A 17,345-nucleotide genomic window follows, 5' to 3' on the forward strand; every position below is an offset into this window, starting at 1 on the left:
ATGCATGTTGTTGTTTGTCATCTCCTTAAAAACATAGAACGTGATTCATTTGTCTTTGGGAACCATGTATAAACAGCTTCTTTTTTTTTCTTTTTTTTTTTTCAGGTTTGTGCCTTTTTATTGTTTCTGACCAGAGCCTGGCATAGGGATGGGCAGGTGCCCTCCCACTGCCTGAGACCGCTCTCTGCCTCTCCTCCCCAGCATCTCATCCACCCTCTCTCCTTCTGAATCTCCTGCTCCCACATCCAACACCTTCGGGTTCTTTCTTACAGCCCCTGCTTCCTAAGACCACCCTGGGCAAGAGTAGGAAAGGGAGGGGAAGGGACCACAGGGACAGTTTCAAGCCCCCCAGTCTCCACAGGGGCTTGGCCCCTTGGTCACCTTTACAGGCTTTCTGAGGACGCTGCCTCTCCCCAAGGTTGGGGAGGTTAAGGTCCACAGGGTTCAATCCTGTCCCTGGGGTGTTCCATCTCCAGGGCCCCTCTCCAAAGCCAGAGACTAGAGCCTGAGGTCACTGAGGTGTGGAGCAGGGTGACCGCTTTCTCCTCAGCTCCATCCTGACCTGGCCAAGGACTCTTAACTGGAGCAGGGCCGCCACTGCAAGGGTCAGGAAGGGAGGGTAGCCAGGCTCACTCACTCCAAGGACCAACACTCACATGACAGGGGGCAGCAGAAGTGACTGGGGGTAGGGGGCTTTGGTTGGACAGGGGAGCATGGGGATGAGTGAGGAGGCATGGAGGTTGTGAGGGAAGGGCTGTGGCTGCAACTGGAACATCTAAATGGAATCAGTCTCAGACAGGTGATGACTAGTGTGGAACAGGGCAGGCCATTTATGGCAAGAGAGTCTTGCATTTAGAGTTTTGGATGTGAATTCTGCCATTGATTTGGTTTTTGTGTTTAGGGGCAAGGCAAGGACTGACTCATCTCTAAAGTGATTATGACACCTCACCTGTCACCTTATCTTACAGAGCTGTGGTGAGGATCAGCTGAGCCAACTGTGAGGCCACTTTGTAAATAAATGTTAAAGCTTTGTACACATGAAGGTTCTTCTTCCCTAGGCAAAATGAACTCCCATCATCACCTCTACCACACTGATGTTGGCATTCAGCTTGCATCTGTGGACCTTGGCCATGTTAATGTTCCATTATGGAGTCCTTCTCCAGGAACTGGTCCCTCCTGATCATGTCTGAAGTATCAAAGATGAAGTCTAACCATCCTGACATCTCAGGAGCATTCTGGCTCTTCCAAGACAGATTTGTTTGCATTTCTAGTGGTCCATGGTACCTTTAAAATTCTTTTATAACACCGTGACTCAAATGTATCAGTTATTCTAAGGTCTTCTTTATTCATGGTCCAACTTTCACATGCATATGAGGTTATGGAAAATACCATGGTTTGGGTCAGGCTGAGCTTGGTCCTCAAACTTCATTCTTGAACACTTTAAAGAGGTCATGTGCAACAGATTTACAAAACACAGCACATCATTTGACTTGTTGACTACGGCTTCTGTAACTGTTGATAATGGATCCCAGCAAAATTAAGGCTATGACAACTTCAATTGTTTTTCCATTTCTCATGGTGTTATTCAGTGATCCACTTTTGAGGACTTTTCATTACATTGAGGTGCAATCCATATTGAAGACGGTAGTGTATGATCTTCATCAGTAAGCGTTTTAAGTCCTCTTCGCTTCCAGCAAGACATCCATCATCTGCATACCGCAGGGTGTTAATGAGTCTTCCTCCAATCCTGATACGCCACATTCTCCTTCATGTAATTCAACACCTCATATTATTTGCTCATCATAAACAACTCTGGCACACGACTTGGCTGATTTTAAACCATTCAGTATCATTTTGTTTTCTTCTGTCTCTTGACCTATGTACAGGTTCCTCATAAGTACAGTAAAGGGTTCTAGAATACCCATTCTCTGCAATGTTACCCATAGCTTATCATGATCCACACAGTTGAAAGCCTTTGCGTAGTCAATAAAGCACAAAATAAGGTCATAGCAAGTGATGGATGCAGGGAAGGGTGAACAATAGGACCGATCATTGGATCTTCTGCACAAGTTCGACTGACTTTGAGGTTAGGACCTTTGTCTGCTTTATCTTACTGTCCCCCTTCCAGGGGCTGGGGTACTAGCTCTTCTACTGCTGTTTGCCGAAGACTAAATGCTATGGAATAAATCTGGCCCTGCATTTCTACGGACAGAAAGCTAAACATTTTTTTGGTTGAAAACAAACTGAGAAGGATAAGAATTTGGTTATAACATTTATATGAAATTCAAATTTCAATGTCCATCAATAAAGTTTTATAGTTTTATGGGAACATGTTGTTAAGTGTCGCTGAGTCGGTTTCAACTCATAGTGGCCCTGTATAGGATTTCCGAGAAGAGGTTGGAGAGTTTGAACCACAGACTTTGTGGTTCAAACCAATCTTGCAGTCTAGTACTTTAACCCACAGTGCTACACCAAGACTCCTAGCTACATCCGTTTGTATTGGTTATGATTGCTTTGAAGTCCACAAATGGTCAACTCATTTGGTGACTAACAGAAACATTGGATATTTGAGTCTACCCAGAGGCACGTGTAAAGAATGTCCTGGAAATCTATTTCCTAAAAATAAGTCACTGAAACTCTTATGTAGCATAGTTCCACTCTGACACACGTGGCGTAACCATGAGTCAGAGTCTATATCACGCCAGCTATTTGTTTTGTTTTGTTTTTAATGGCTGCTTTAGAACTATAAGGAATAGGAGATTTAATGGTTAAAGGGCTCTTGAAAGTTTCTCAATGACTAGTTAGCAGCTCTACAGGAGAAAAGGCCGTCTATAAAGATTGCAGTCTTAGAAACCCTTTGGAGGTAGTTCTACCCTGTCCTTTAACATTGCTCTGATTAGGCACACAGTAACATTGGAACCATTTGTTGTTGTTATGTGCCATGGAGTCAGTTCCGACTCATAGCGACCCTGTACAGGGTTTCCGAGGCTATAAATCATTACAGGAGCAGAAAGCCTCATCTTTCTCCCACGGAATAGCTGGTAGTTTCGAACTGCTGACCTTGCGGTTCGCAGCCCGATTCGTAACCACTACGGTGCACAATTCGTGGTTCAAACCCACCCAGTGGAAGAACTTCTATTAAGACTGCAACCAAGGAAACCCTCTGGAGCCGTTCTACAAGACAGCATGGAGTTGCCATAAGTTGGAATAGACTTGCCTGGGAAATGACAACACCAGCTATAGTCACATGTTGAAATTATTGATGACACAGAGTCCCACAAAGTGTAAAATACATACTGCCTGACCCATTACAGTTAAGTTTGTCACCTTCTGCTTTATAAGGACAAATCGATTGGTAGGGGTGAAGGGAAGGGAATATCATTGCTGTGTTCCATCGTGCGGGTTCCGACTCATAGTGACCATGTCTAGGATTTCTGAGAGCAACTGGTGAGTTTAAACTGCTGACTTTGCTATTATCAGCCCAGTGCTTATTCTTAGCTTACACCAGGGATCAAAAGGTCAGCCTCACATAACAACCACAGAGTAGTTAGCTCCTAAGTGCTGTATTAATTTGGAGTTAATGCTTTCCTCCCTTTCTTCCCTAGTAACCGGTGGCCTGCGACATCTATGTGTCACTGACCAACAAGAGGCATTCCACCACAGGGCAGTGCTTCATGACCCCGGCCCACTGAAGCCACCGTGGTGTTCAGCATGGCCGCGCTGCTCCTGGGCGCCATGCTGCTGGTGGCTCAGCCGCAGCTCGTGCCTTCCCGCCCTGCCACCCCGGGCGCCGAGCCTCCTGACCAGCCAGGCAAGCAGGAGTTGCTGCGTGTGGCGGCCACGCTGGTGGATGACCATCTCCCAGAGAGCACAACCCCCAACGGCTCTGTCCGGCAGCTGCCACAGACCATCATCATTGGTGTGCGCAAGGGTGGCACGCGCGCACTGCTGGAAATGCTCAGTCTGCATCCAGATGTCGCAGCCGCGGAAAACGAGGTGCACTTCTTTGACTGGGAAGAGCACTACAGACATGGTCTGGGCTGGTACCTCAGCCAGATGCCCCTGTCGTCACCACATCAGCTGACAGTGGAGAAGACCCCCGCGTACTTTACATCGCCCAAAGTGCCTGCGCGGGTCCACAGCATGAACCCGGCCATCCGCCTGTTGCTCATCCTGCGCGACCCCTCTGAGCGCGTGCTGTCTGACTACACCCAAGTGTTCTACAATCACGTGCAAAAGCGCAAGCCCTACCCGTCCATCGAGGAAGTCCTGGTGCGCGACGGCCACCTCAACGTGGACTACAAGGCGCTCAACCGCAGCCTCTACCACGTGCACATGGAGAACTGGCTACGCTTCTTCCCGCTAGGCCACATCCACATTGTTGATGGCGACCAGCTCATCAGGGACCCCTTCCCTGAAATCCAGAAGGTCGAGCGCTTCCTGAAGCTGGCTCCTCAGATCCACGCCTCGAACTTCTACTTCAACAAAACCAAGGGCTTTTACTGCCTGCGGGACAGTGGCCGGGATCGCTGCTTGCACGAGTCCAAAGGTCGAGCACATCCTCATGTCGACCCCAAACTCCTGCATAAACTGCATGAATATTTCCATGAGCCAAATAAGAAATTCTTCGAGTTGGTCGGCAGAACATTTGACTGGCACTGATGTGCAATTGGCTAGGCTCGGAACCTTTCCTGTTGTAAGTTTGGGTGTACATCTAGGGGAGAAGAAACTAAACAAAAAAAGAATTTTAAAAGGGCATTTAAGCTATAATTTATTTGTAAAGTCCATAAATTCCTTCTGTACAGTATTAGATTCACAATTGCCATATATACTAGTTATATTTTTCTACTTGTTAAATCGAGAGCATTTTGTATTGCTTTTCATGGTTGTTAACATTGTGTAATATGTCTCTATATGAAGGAACGAAAATATTTCCCTGAAAAAAAAAAAAAAAGTTTTTTCTTGAGACACTGTCTTTTTTGAATATAATTAACTTTCCCCCAACTCAAAAGAGCTGTCTTGTGTCCACTCATTACAGAATCATTATTCCTTTGTTATTTAAAAAAAAAAAAAAAGTGTGGGTTATTTTATTGTTTTGTTTTGTTTACCATCTCTATTATTCTTGTCTGCCTTCCTCTCCTTTCTGCATTGCACTTTTTAATTTTTAATGCCTCGCTGTGGTCATCAGATTTATTTTTCACTTGCATTGTCTGATTTCCCTGTTATACTGGGTGGTGGCATTTTCCTCCATTCTGGACTTAGAAATTGTGGACAAAGACCTCAATATGGATTTAACCCCATATAAATTCAAAAAGGACAAAGCAAAATTAATGAGAAAACTAAAAAATAGAAAATAATAATAAGAAGTCAGTTGCCTGTCAAATAGTCGATCCTGACATGAGGCCACCCCCGGTGTGTCGGAGCAGAATGCTGCATATGGTTTTTAGAGCCTGATTTTTCCAAAGCTGATCACCAGGCGTTTCTTCAGGTGAAATCAAACCTCCAACCTTTCTAATAATAGCTGAGTATGTTAGCTATTTGTACCACCCAGGGACTCTTTATTAAGAATAAAAAAGCAGTAAGTAAAAGCCACTGCCATGGAATGATTTCCAACTCATAGCAACCCTATACAGGGTTTCTGAGACTGGAAATCTTTATGAGAGCAGACAGCCTCATCTTTCTCCTAAGGAGCGGCTGGTAGTTTTAGACCTCTGATCTTGCAGTTAGCAATCCAATGCTAATCCCACAGCACCAGCAGGCCTCCTTTTATTAAGGACCTGTTGGTATACTGTGGAGTGAGTTCTGACTCATAGTGACCCTGTGTAGGGTTTCTGAGGCTGTAAATCTTTACGGAAGTAGAAAGCCTCATCTTTCCCCTTCGGAACAGTTGGTAGTTTCAAAGTACTGACCTTGAGGTTAGCAGTCCTCATAACCACGGGAACTATTTAATAACTGCAATAGGTTCTCAGTGATTAATCTTTGTTCTGAGGAGTATTTGCATCACTTTCAAAATAATGGGTGGTTGTTGTTGTTGTTGTTATGTGCTGTGGAGTCAGTTCCAACGCATAGCGACAAGAAAAGAGACATTAAAGCTTGGGAATGAAGGTAGAACTCTATACTTTGCCCCAGGTGCCCAAGAAAACCACTTAGAAAAGAAAAGGGAAGTTGTCAAATCTATCTGGCCCCCATACTACAGATGCTGTGAAAAGCTGACAAAAGGGAAAAAGCCATTTGTTTAGGCTGACAATCTGTTTATTTCCTGAAAGTTCTCTATGCATTTTTAGATAGATAGTTCATTTGCATTGAGATATAAATAGGTCTGTATTTAAAAATCAACTCAGCATTTGAAGTGCTGAAGATGAAAGAGAATTTAAGTCCCAAATAGCTGAAATTGATGAGAGTAGGGCCAAGTGGAGGGGAGCGCACAAGGAACCCTGTGCACATACGCCAGGAGGGACAAGGCCACGATTTCTGCTTTGTCCCTGAGCTGATGTGTTATTACAGCTGGGCATGCTTCCTTCACTAATTCAGCCAGCCTTGTACAGCATTAAATAAATGGCTGTTCTTATTGTAAAAGCAAAACATATTCATTAAGGTAAACCAGAAAACACAAAGAAGCGCAATAAACCTGCTTCATGCCATAGATCATGCTGAAGGAAGAGGAGAAAAACTGATATTATTAACTTTCTCCTGCTTGTATGAACAGATTGAAATTTCCTCTAGCACCCCCAAACCAAAATCAAGCCACAGAGTGGATTCAGACTCGTAGTGAGCGACCCTATAAAATAGAGGAAAACTGCTCTGTTTCTGAGATGAAATCTTGACAGGAGCACACAGCCATATTCTCCCCAAGAGAGGCTGGTGGGCTTGAAATACTGACCTGGCAGTTAGAAACCAAACTGCGTCACCAGAGGTCAGAATGAGTATAGCACAGCCACAGAAGAGGAAACAGGTTTAAGTTCTAGAGAACATGAGGAACTTGCCCAAGGTCACATTCACCATAAAAGTCTGGGCTTGCAGCCCACTCCTTGTCTCTATAGAGCCAAAATTCAGGTGACTTTGTTTTTGTTGCTGTTAATTTTTCTGCCCAACTCTTTCTGAACTTCAAAAGGAAAAACCTGAATTTGGAGACATTTTCTCTTTTCTTTTCCTGTTGCTGTTTCCAGATGTCTTCCATCTCCAGCAGTGTACCTGAGCAAGAGGCAAGAATGAGCCTGTGTTTTTCTCAGCAGTGCTATCTATCAGGGAAGTGAGTCACCTTGACTATGTTTGGGCAGCTCCAGCCAGGCCTGCCCTTTGCCTGGTCCATGCCCCACCTCAGGCTGTACAATGAGCTGCAGAAAGTGCCACTCCTCTTCCAAATCCAGAGGGCAAGGCAGAAATACTTTTATGAGGCTTTCTGTTGACATAGGAGCTTCGGTGGCACAGTGAATCACCAAATGTTGGGTTGGTAACTGAAAGGTTGCCTGCATTTGGAACCCATCAGATGTTCCTTGGGAGAAAGATGAAGCTGTTTGCTTCCATAAATATGATATCCTTGAAAACTCTATGTAGCAGTTCTACTTTGTCCTGTAGGGTCACTCTGACGCAAAATCAACTTGTTGGCAATAGATTTGGGTCTGTTGACCTTCTACTATCCGTAGAAATGTTCCCTCTATAGCATGTCATGGAATTTCCCTTCCATCATTGCCATTCAAGAACTGAGAAAAGGGATGCCCAGAAATGTTTCTAAGGTGCCAGAGAATTTGGTGACTGAGTGGAATTTACATCTCTGTGAGCCTTCTGACTCCCAACAAGATGCACTTTGTAAAACACCTATTAGAGCCATGCCCTAGTGGGGCTCATAGGGTTGTAGCATGGACTGTTGGGAGACAGGGTGCTGGGCAGGGAAGGAGGATGGCTGGTGCAGGGATGTGGCCCTGATCTTTCTGTTGGGGCTGGGACAGTTGATGGTAAACGCTAGTGCCGTGACCGTAAGTAGATCCAATAATGGTGGGTTAGGGGTGGAGAGTCGTGACTAAAGATCACAGAAGTCTTCCATGGAAAGGGTCCTAGTGCTCTGTCAGCTCAGGCATTTACAGCACTAATCAAACAAACCTCTGGGAGAGAAAAGAAGTGCAAATCCATCTTTCCAGACCCAGCCCAGGTACCTAGATTGTATCCCAATACGCTCAAGTTCAGAGGTCCTGCAAGAGTTCAGAACCCACTCTGATAGAAGCTCACATGCAGTGACTCAGATCAAATGAGCACCCAGAAATACCAATAGTACTCACAAAACACAATACTAATTCTAACTAGAAGGAGGAAGGTTTCAGCTCTGATGGGCCCAAGTCCAGTAGAAGCCTGAGTACCTCTTGAAGGGTGTTCCAGGCAGGAGACTGAGGGCAGTGTAGCAGAAGGCTAGCTCTTCTACCAAGAATATTCTATGCACTGTATGCTCCTCATTCAGGATAGCCCCTCCTCCTTCCCTCCCAGGAATCACATAGTTTTAAAATCCTGTTAACACTATTTGGTTATCAGCTCACAGCCTGAAATTGTGCTGGTTTAGCAAAAATGATGATATGTCTTTACTCCCAGGGTTCCTTGCTCTTTTTATCCTGGGAGACTGTTGCTTAGCTGAAGGTAGATGCAGGGCAGAAGATGTCAGTGTTCTGCAGGCTATGACTTGCAGGGTTGAAGTCAGAGGTCACTTCCAAGATTCCAGTCACTTATTTTTTGGAACTCCCTAAGATACCAACTGTTCCGCAGGAGAAAGATGAGGCGTTCTGCTCCCGTAAAGATTTACAGTCTTGGAAACCCTGTACAGGGTCACTATGAGTCGGAAGCGACTCCACAGCACACAGCCACCACCACCAAGATGTCCCTCAGGAACCTTGGAGGCATAGTGGTTAAGCACTGGACTGCTAACTGAAAGGTGGGCAATTCCACCTCACCAGCTGCTCTGAGGGAAAGAGATGTGGTGGTCTGCCCATAAAGACCACAGCATTGGAAACCTGTTATGGCAATTCTGCTCTGTTATAAAGTTTCACTATAGGTCACAACCTTCTCGATGGCAGTGAGGAAAGTGTTTTGTTTTGCTTAAGAGGTCCCTGTTTGTCCTGTATTTTGTGCCCCACTACTAACTGAAAGGTTGGTTCAAACCTACCCAAAAGAAAGGTCTGACAAGCTGCTTCCTTGAAGACTACAGCCAAGAAAACCTTGTGCAACACGATTTTACTCCATGATTAATGAGGCTCCCATGAGTAGGAATCAGCTCGACACAAACGGGTTTGGTTTTACTATGTGCCAAGCATGGAGTCCTGGAGTGGCGCTGTGGGTTAATGCACTAGACTGCAAATCAACTTGAACTGCAATGTCAGCAGTTCCAGCAACTCATCAGAAACCTTATACAGAGTCACTATGGGTCAGAACTGACTTGACAACACTTAACTACAATAAGAAGCATAAAAAGGAGCTCTGGTAGCGTAGTGGTTACAAATCGGGCTGCGAACCTTAAGGTCAGCAGTTCAAAACTACCATCTGTCCCGCAGGAGAAAGATGAGCCTTTCTGCTCCCGTCAAGATTTACAGCCTCGGAAACCCTGTACAGGGTCGCTATGGGTCGGAACCGACTCGACAGCCCTTAACAACAACAACAACAGGAGAATAAAAGAAAATGCAAAAGGAATGAAATATAATTAGATGTTCTGGGTTTAAATAAAAATAAAATTCAAAAGAAACATGATGGAACTAGGAGGACAAGGGAAAAGCTATTTAACTGTGGTTTAACTGGGTCAGGCACTGTGTTAACAACTTTCCTGTGAAAACCAACCTTAGCCCTGGGAGGAGTCAACTAATGCTGTTAAAAGAGGAGGAAATTGAGATATAAAAAATGATTCTGTATTCAACTCATGATTTATTTATCTGTTTTGTTTTTTAACAGTAGAAAGAGAGTGGCACCCGTGCTAAGAGAAAAGTTATCAGAAGTGGGCAATATTGGTATTGAGTATAAAGTAGAAGATACTACTCCTCTTATCTCTTGGTTTTCCAGAAACAGTAAGAAATGAAGAATTTTCCTAAAGGTCACCTTAGAAATATGGCTCATTTCACATAATATGTGGTTAGCCAGGGCTTTAAACTGATGTAAAAAATATCCAGTAATTACCAAGGGCCTTCTGTACATTGTCCAGCAACCAAATCTGTTGCCAGTGGCATTTTGATCCAAATAGAAAACAAACATCCCCTTCAAAGATGGCGGCTGATTACATTGCTTTGAATGTGTGTTTCTGTCTAGAGTCCTGTGATAATTTCATCTCTCATATTAGGCTGGAATTTTCAGTTTGTTTGTTTTTTTTTACATCAGTTCAAAGGCCTGGCCAACCACAAGTTACGTGAAATGAGCCATATCTCTAAGTGACCTTTAGGAAAATTCTTCATTTCTTACTGTTTCTGGAAAACCAAGAGATAGGAGGAGGAGTATACCAGGAGGACTTGTGAAGACCAACATTATTGGCAGGACTCTGGAGAGTAAGACATTCAAAGAAGCATGGTTGGCTGCCACTTTTGAATGAAGTTGTTGTTAAGTGTCTTTGAGTTGTTTCCAACTCACAGTGACCCTCTACATGGTTTCCAAGGTTGTAGCTGGTGAATTTGAACTGCCAACCTTGTAGTTCAAATGAACCTTTCAGTCTATTGCATTATCTCACAGTGCCAAGCAGGACTCTTTGAGTAGTGTACAACTGTGTATTTCCTATTCAGATCAAAGTATGGGCAACAAATTCAGTTGCTATGCAACACATGCAGTCTTTGTTTACACCAGTGATTACTGAACTATATTAAAATGGCTTGAAGCCCTGCTTGTGACCCATAGGGACCATCTGATATCCATGGGAAGGCTTCTTGGAAGAGCTGTTTCGGGCTGGAGTGGGGCCAGCAATGGATGTAATGATATCAGGGCATTCTAGGCCAGGGTTGCTTGAGGAGCTTGAACAATGGTGCTGGAGAAGGATGTGAGGAGCTGCAGGTGAGAAACCTGTCTGCTGGCACACTGAAAGGGTTATACACATGGAAAATCCACCAGGTGCCTGGAATTTGTAGCCTTGAAATCTATTTTCCAAGGGAGATGTTTTAAGAGTTTATTCAGCAAGCACCCAATTTTTTTGGCCTCTTGTGCAGGTCTATATGTAATACAAAAAGAACACTTAAGAATTGCCCATTATATGTGTAATATGTTTTAATATGTTACTTCTGATCCACATAACTCCAACAAGTAGGAAATGGTGTACTAATTTTACAGAAGAGGAAATTCAGACTCGGGGATCAAAAGACTTGTCCATGGTTACAAAACCATTATTGCAGCTACAATTTAGTATCCAATGTCTTAGCACAGGTAAACATCTTTCTGGTATCTCTGCTTTCAATCAGGATCCATCTGATATCAGCAATGATATTCCTTGTTTCACATCATTGTCTGACTTCAGCTTGAACCTATAGAAGTTCTCTGTCAGTATACATTTGCAGTCATTTTTGAGGGTTTTTTTTAGAAAATTTTACTTGCATAAGATATTAATGATATTGTTCAATGATTTCCACATTCTCTTAGATCATATCTCTTTCAAAAGGACACAAATATGGATGTTTTCCAGTCCAGGCCAGGTAGTTGTCTTCCAAATTTCTTGACATATATGAGTGAGTGCCTCCAGTGCTATGTCAGTTTGATGAAAGATTTCAATTTTTATTCCATAAATTTCTGGAGCTTTGTTCTTCACCAATGCCTCCAATGCACCTTGCACTTCTTCCTTCCGTATCATTGGCTCTTGATCATATGCCACCTCTTGAAATGGTTGGACATCGACCGTTTCCTTTTGGTAAAGTGACTGTGTATTCCTTCCATCTTCTTTTGATGCTTTCTGCATCAAAATAATTAATTTCTGCATCAAAATAAATTCAATAATTTGCCCATTGTTGTTGCTGTTGTTAAGTGCTAGTGTCGAACTGCTGACCTTGCAGTTTGCAGCCCAATTTGTAACCACTATGCTACCAGAGCTCCTTTGCCCATAGAGTCCTTCAATATTGTAAGTTGAGACTTGAATTTTTCTTCAGTTCCCTCAGCTTGAGAAATGCTGAGCGTGTTCTTCCCTTTTGGTTTTCTAACTCCTGGTCTTTGCATATTTTTTATGTTAATACTGTTGTAAAGTGCTATGGAGTTGGAGTATAGGGTTTCTGAGGAGCAGTTGGTGAGTTTGAACTTCTGACTTCGCAGTTATTAGTCTCGTGCTTATCCTACAGCACAACATCAGGCATATAACCCAGCTTTATCCATCTTTGCCTTTCCTAGGCCTGTTTCTTCACAAAGGAGTAATCCATAACTGGGCTTTTCCCAGTGATAAACATATCAGCAAATATTACCTGTTATTATATCTATGAATCACATTTTCTAAATTAAAATTTAAAAAAAAAGTCAAATGAATGGCCTGAAAACAGAAAAAAAAAATAGCCTCCTTTTTGCATAAGGCTAGTTTTTACATAATACCTTATCGAAGATTGTATTGTTTCCCCGTTGATTTCCCATGATGTGATCTGATGTGATAAACCATCAAGAAAAGCCCGGGTGTGGCACTGCGGGTTAATGCGTCCGACAGCAAAGTCATTTGAACTGCAAGATCAGTGGTTCAAGCTCACCAGCTGCTCCTTAGGAACCCTATACAGGGTCGGGATCGACTTGACGGCACTTAACAACAACAGCAACAACACTTTCAATGATCCAGTGCAAGGGTTTTTCTTGGTGTGACCTGCAACATTTTTTATCTTACAAAGATAAATGAGCAGAGATCAGAGGGACTTACTACCACCCCAAAATCCAGGAGTTAAGTATGTTCTTTGAATCTGAGTTTTCTGCCCTTTAAAGTTCCTAAATCCTGGAGAAGATGTCTGCCAAAACACATAGAGAGGTCCCCAAGGAATGCTGGTCCTACAGATGCTGAAAGTACACAAGGGCCTTTTCAAAGAGCTGACAGAGAGAGAAAGCCTTACCCTAGAGTCAGCAAGCTGACCTTGGACAAGCCTCCTAATATGTGAGAGAATACATTTCTGTCTGTTAAAACCATTGGCATGCAGTATTTCTGTTGTAGCTGTACGAGATAACTAAGATACACCTGATCTTTGGAGTCTAAGCATGGTGATAAGTAAGGAGTGGATGTTTATGGGGTCTGCCAGTTCAGTAACTTGACAGAAATAATTATTTGAGTCAGGACATCTGGGTGTGATTCTTGGTCCTATCAGCTATTGACCATGTGACTTTAGGTGCAAACTCTCAGGACCTCAATTTCCTCATCTGTACAAATGGGAGAATTTGTATACAACTCTGCCTTTTGAACAATCCAATGAGATCAAGTGGGTAAAATCTGTAAGTCTGATGGATAGGTGGCTTCATTGTTAAGAGTATTAAGGACATAGACAGCCAAATGCAAATGAGTCTTGAACCTGAGTTCATCTACTTCTAGACATGTGATTGCCGCAGTGGCTGTTGGTGCCCCAACCAGATCCCATTTACCAGGACAATGCATCCATACCAAAGGTTATATTGTCATTTATTAATAACTCACTCTGTACTTCTTTCTGGAAGGCTTTCCATAGTTGGCAGGATCTGCCTCATCTAATATGCTTGGGAATTCATGCCCACCTTTATCTTCCTCTGCCTTTAGAGTGTGCAAATGATTCAACTTGTTCTGCTGTGCATAAGGTCACTATGAGTCGGTACCGACTTGGTGGCAACTAACAACAACAACAACAATGATTAGCCACATGGAATGGGCATTCTTGCTCAGGCAAGACAATCTCTGCCTGCCCTAGATCTTTTTGCGGTATCAGGCTGAGACTCGATTTATCTAAAAATTTCCTGGATGTTTATATTTTCAGTTGCTAACTGAAGAGTTGGGGGTTTAAATTCTGCCAGACACATCTCAGAAGAAAGGCCTGATGATCTACTTTAGAAAAACCATCCACTGACAACCCTATGGAGCACATTTGTACCCTGACACGTATGGGGACACCATGAATCAGAGTTAACTTGACATCAATTGGAAAGACTTCAGTGAAACCAAGTTTTTCTTAGTTTTTTGTTTGGTTTTTGCCTCACTTTATCAATATCCCTCATTACTTCACTCATTTCTTCCATGAGCCCTTTCTCAATAAATGACTTGCCCACGAATACAAGAATTCCCATCTCAGATTTGTTTCTAGGGCATCCAACCTAAGAGGTATCGTATAGATAATATCACCAACCCACAGGCCATTATAACTCCTACAATTAAATGATACTGTAGAGAATGAGTCTATTTCATTGACTGAAGCATAGTAAGTGCTAAACAATAGTTTTGTAAGATGCTAGCAAGTATTAGACTCTATTTGGTTTATCAGACTATCAAAATAGAATTAGTACATAAATATGTATCCTACAGTTCACCTTCATGAAATATGAGTAGATTATGAACGTGTTGCTCCCTGTTACAGGATTGTGAGTCTCTACTGTGGTAGGTCTTTAGTTTCTATCAAGAATACAGATATCTCTTCCTCTTGATTGCAAACGTCTAAACAAGTCTGGTACATGGTGAATAGGGGCTGCACGTGTGTGGATTTAATGGTGACTCTAGTCCAGTTGTCCATGTAGTAGGAAAGTCTCCACTACCATATCCCAGCTAGTCTTCTTTCTTGGCCCTTTCTCCAGCCAAGACCTTGGTAGGCATTTTTCAGCATGCCAGTTTATTTAATCCTTACAACTCCCTGGTGAAAAAATGAATTCCAGCTCCGTGTTTTTTTGCTCATCGTCATAGCCCCGGGAAGCAGTGCAATGCTTGGCACAGATTTACAAATATGTATTAACTAAATGAATCATTCTAATGCCTAAACCCTTTCCAATGTGCCATACTACACAATATCTTTCTGAATATTGCACCAATGGGAAATTCAGTACCCTCCAAGACAAACCATTATTATATTACCAAACTGGCTATTTAAAATTAATGCTTCCTGTACCCAAACCTATATTACTCTAGTAGCCTCCCTTACATTTGCATTTTACTACATGGTATCAAGAAGAACAAGTATAATCTCATTTTCTCATGTTGGTGTATTCGAAAGAACTCCAGCCTTGGATTCTAAAGACTTGGAGTGACAGTTTGGCTCAGCTGTGTGAAGATTAAAGGAGACAGTTTATTTCTTTAGTTTTTCTAGACTTCTCTTCTAGTCTTGCACTTCCCTTCATTGGAAATAATCATCTCTCCTTCACAGAATTTCTATTATTATTATATGGATAATGAGCAATATATAAATGTAAGAAATAAGAATCCCATCGATACTACTATAAAAAACAATCCCTTCCTACTTCTAGTCTGCCCTTTCAGCTAGTGTTGTCTTCTACTTAGCCTAAATGAACACTAGACATAATGTGAATGTTTACTAAAACAATGTCTCATTTAATTTTCATTCAAGGTCACACTAATCTGATGAGTCAAAGACTATTAACTTAGTTTTATGGGTGGGGGAAAACAAGGCACAAAGAAATTTGTCCAAATAATGTAACTAGCCAGACATGTTTCCTGGGTTATATGTTTTTTTTTTTAATAAAATGTTTTTATTTTGCATTGAGTGAAAGTTTACAGGGCACATCATCAGCTTCACATTCAACCATTCATATAGCTTGTTTCATTACATTGATTATTATCCCCGCCATATATCATTAGTTTACAGTGTTTCTCTCTATCCTCTTTAGCTTTTTTTTTTTTTTTTTGCATGGGGGGTACTTGGCTTATTGGAATTTACAGTCTCGGCTTTTAGGGGAGGTTTTTACATTTGTCTGTGGACATCCAGGGCTCACGTATGAGATTACTAACAAGCATTACTGAATAATCAGATGAGGGACAGTTTGCTATGTCTACTAGGTGGCTAGAGTCTGATCCTCAGAGCCTATGGTTTGGACGGTCAACAACGCTTGGGCCCACAGGGGCTTGGCCTCCTGACCGGGTCTGTGCTGTCTGCATCTGAGTCCTCCTTTTTTATTGATTGTTTAAGGGACTCTGCCTGTCTTAGGTGGTCAGTGCGAATTCCTCAGTCTTACCAGTCATTGAGACTCATTGCAGCATGGCAATGTCTCTGTCCCAAGTAGCCGAGGTTCCACGTGATCCTTACCCGTCTCTGGCCACACGTCCAGCATAAACAGCCGCCATCCGAGGAAGGCAGGGAGGGAGGAGATCAGCTGGGGACCCCATGCGCCCGACGTTGCCGGCCCACCACCTGCTCTAAGGTGACCAAGCAGGATCACTATGCTGAGGTTCAATCCAGTTCCTAGGGGATCTTATTCTCTAGCATGGGTAGCAAATGGGTAGCCACGCAGTGTTCACTTTGAGAATTACTTATATCATAAAATTGAGCGTGTAGCTGATGAATATCCCCAGACAAGTGTATATTGTTCCACAACCTCCTACAATGCTGTTGGATTAAATTCCAATTAATTTCTGGGTTACTGAAAGATAACACAAATCTACTTATACCTTGAGTAACCTTAGCTGGGAGTGTAGTCTGGATATATTGGGTCTTATTTCCCTAAAGCGGTCTTCCTTTCTCTAAAGCATTTAGCCTGTTTTGTGAGCCTTTGTCTACTTACTCTCAGATCATATGAGCCTGGGTTATATGTTTTAATAACAACTATTAGACTCTAGTTTGGCTTATCAGACCATCAAACTAGTGTTAATCCATAAATATTGATCTTAAAATTCACTTTCATGAAGAATGAATGGAACATGGATGCACTCCATCATGTTAAAGGATGGCAAATCTTTACTGTGGCAAGTCTTTAGTTTAGATCAAGAGTATGTACGGTATCTCTTCCTCTTGATTGTAAATTCCTGAACAAGTATAATGTGTGGAACATGGCAGGTAGGGGATGTATGTGTGTAGGTTTAATAGTGACTCTAATCCAGTTTTATGGGATAGTTTGTTTAACCATCAGGCCACTCTGGCTTTCAGTGTGTAAAGATATACAGCACAGAAAATAAACCAAAAGATGAGGAACTTTAAATAAGTATCATAAAATTACTTGGATAGGAAGAATTGTAGAATGAGCCCCAATATCCCCAAACCCTTGTATTGTTGTTATATGCCATCTAGTTGATTTTGACTTATAGCAACCCTATTCACAATAGAATGGAACAGTCTCTGGTCCTTCATCATTCGTATTATGTGCATATCACAGGTTGTTAATGAATGTTTTCCAATCCTGATAACACTTTCTTCTTCATATAATCCAACTTCTCAGATTATTTTCTCAGTATACAGATTGAATTTGTTGTTATGTGCCGTGGAGTCAGTTCT

The 17,345-nt window shown here is 42.5% G+C and overlaps 1 protein-coding gene across 1 annotated transcript; it reads left to right on the top strand.

Moving 5' to 3' along the window:
* The first annotated feature begins 3,711 nt into the window (after nt 1-3,711).
* LOC102835913 (heparan sulfate glucosamine 3-O-sulfotransferase 1-like) lies at nt 3,712-4,662 on the top strand. Its single transcript, XM_006874666.1, has one exon. The coding sequence runs from the start codon at nt 3,712-3,714 to the stop codon at nt 4,660-4,662; it is 951 nt and encodes a 316-aa protein (XP_006874728.1).
* Nucleotides 4,663-17,345: the final 12,683 nt, after the last annotated feature.

Source organism: Chrysochloris asiatica, unplaced genomic scaffold (genome assembly GCF_000296735.1).
Source record: "Chrysochloris asiatica unplaced genomic scaffold, ChrAsi1.0 scaffold00292, whole genome shotgun sequence".
NCBI classification, from domain to species: domain Eukaryota; kingdom Metazoa; phylum Chordata; class Mammalia; order Afrosoricida; family Chrysochloridae; genus Chrysochloris; species Chrysochloris asiatica.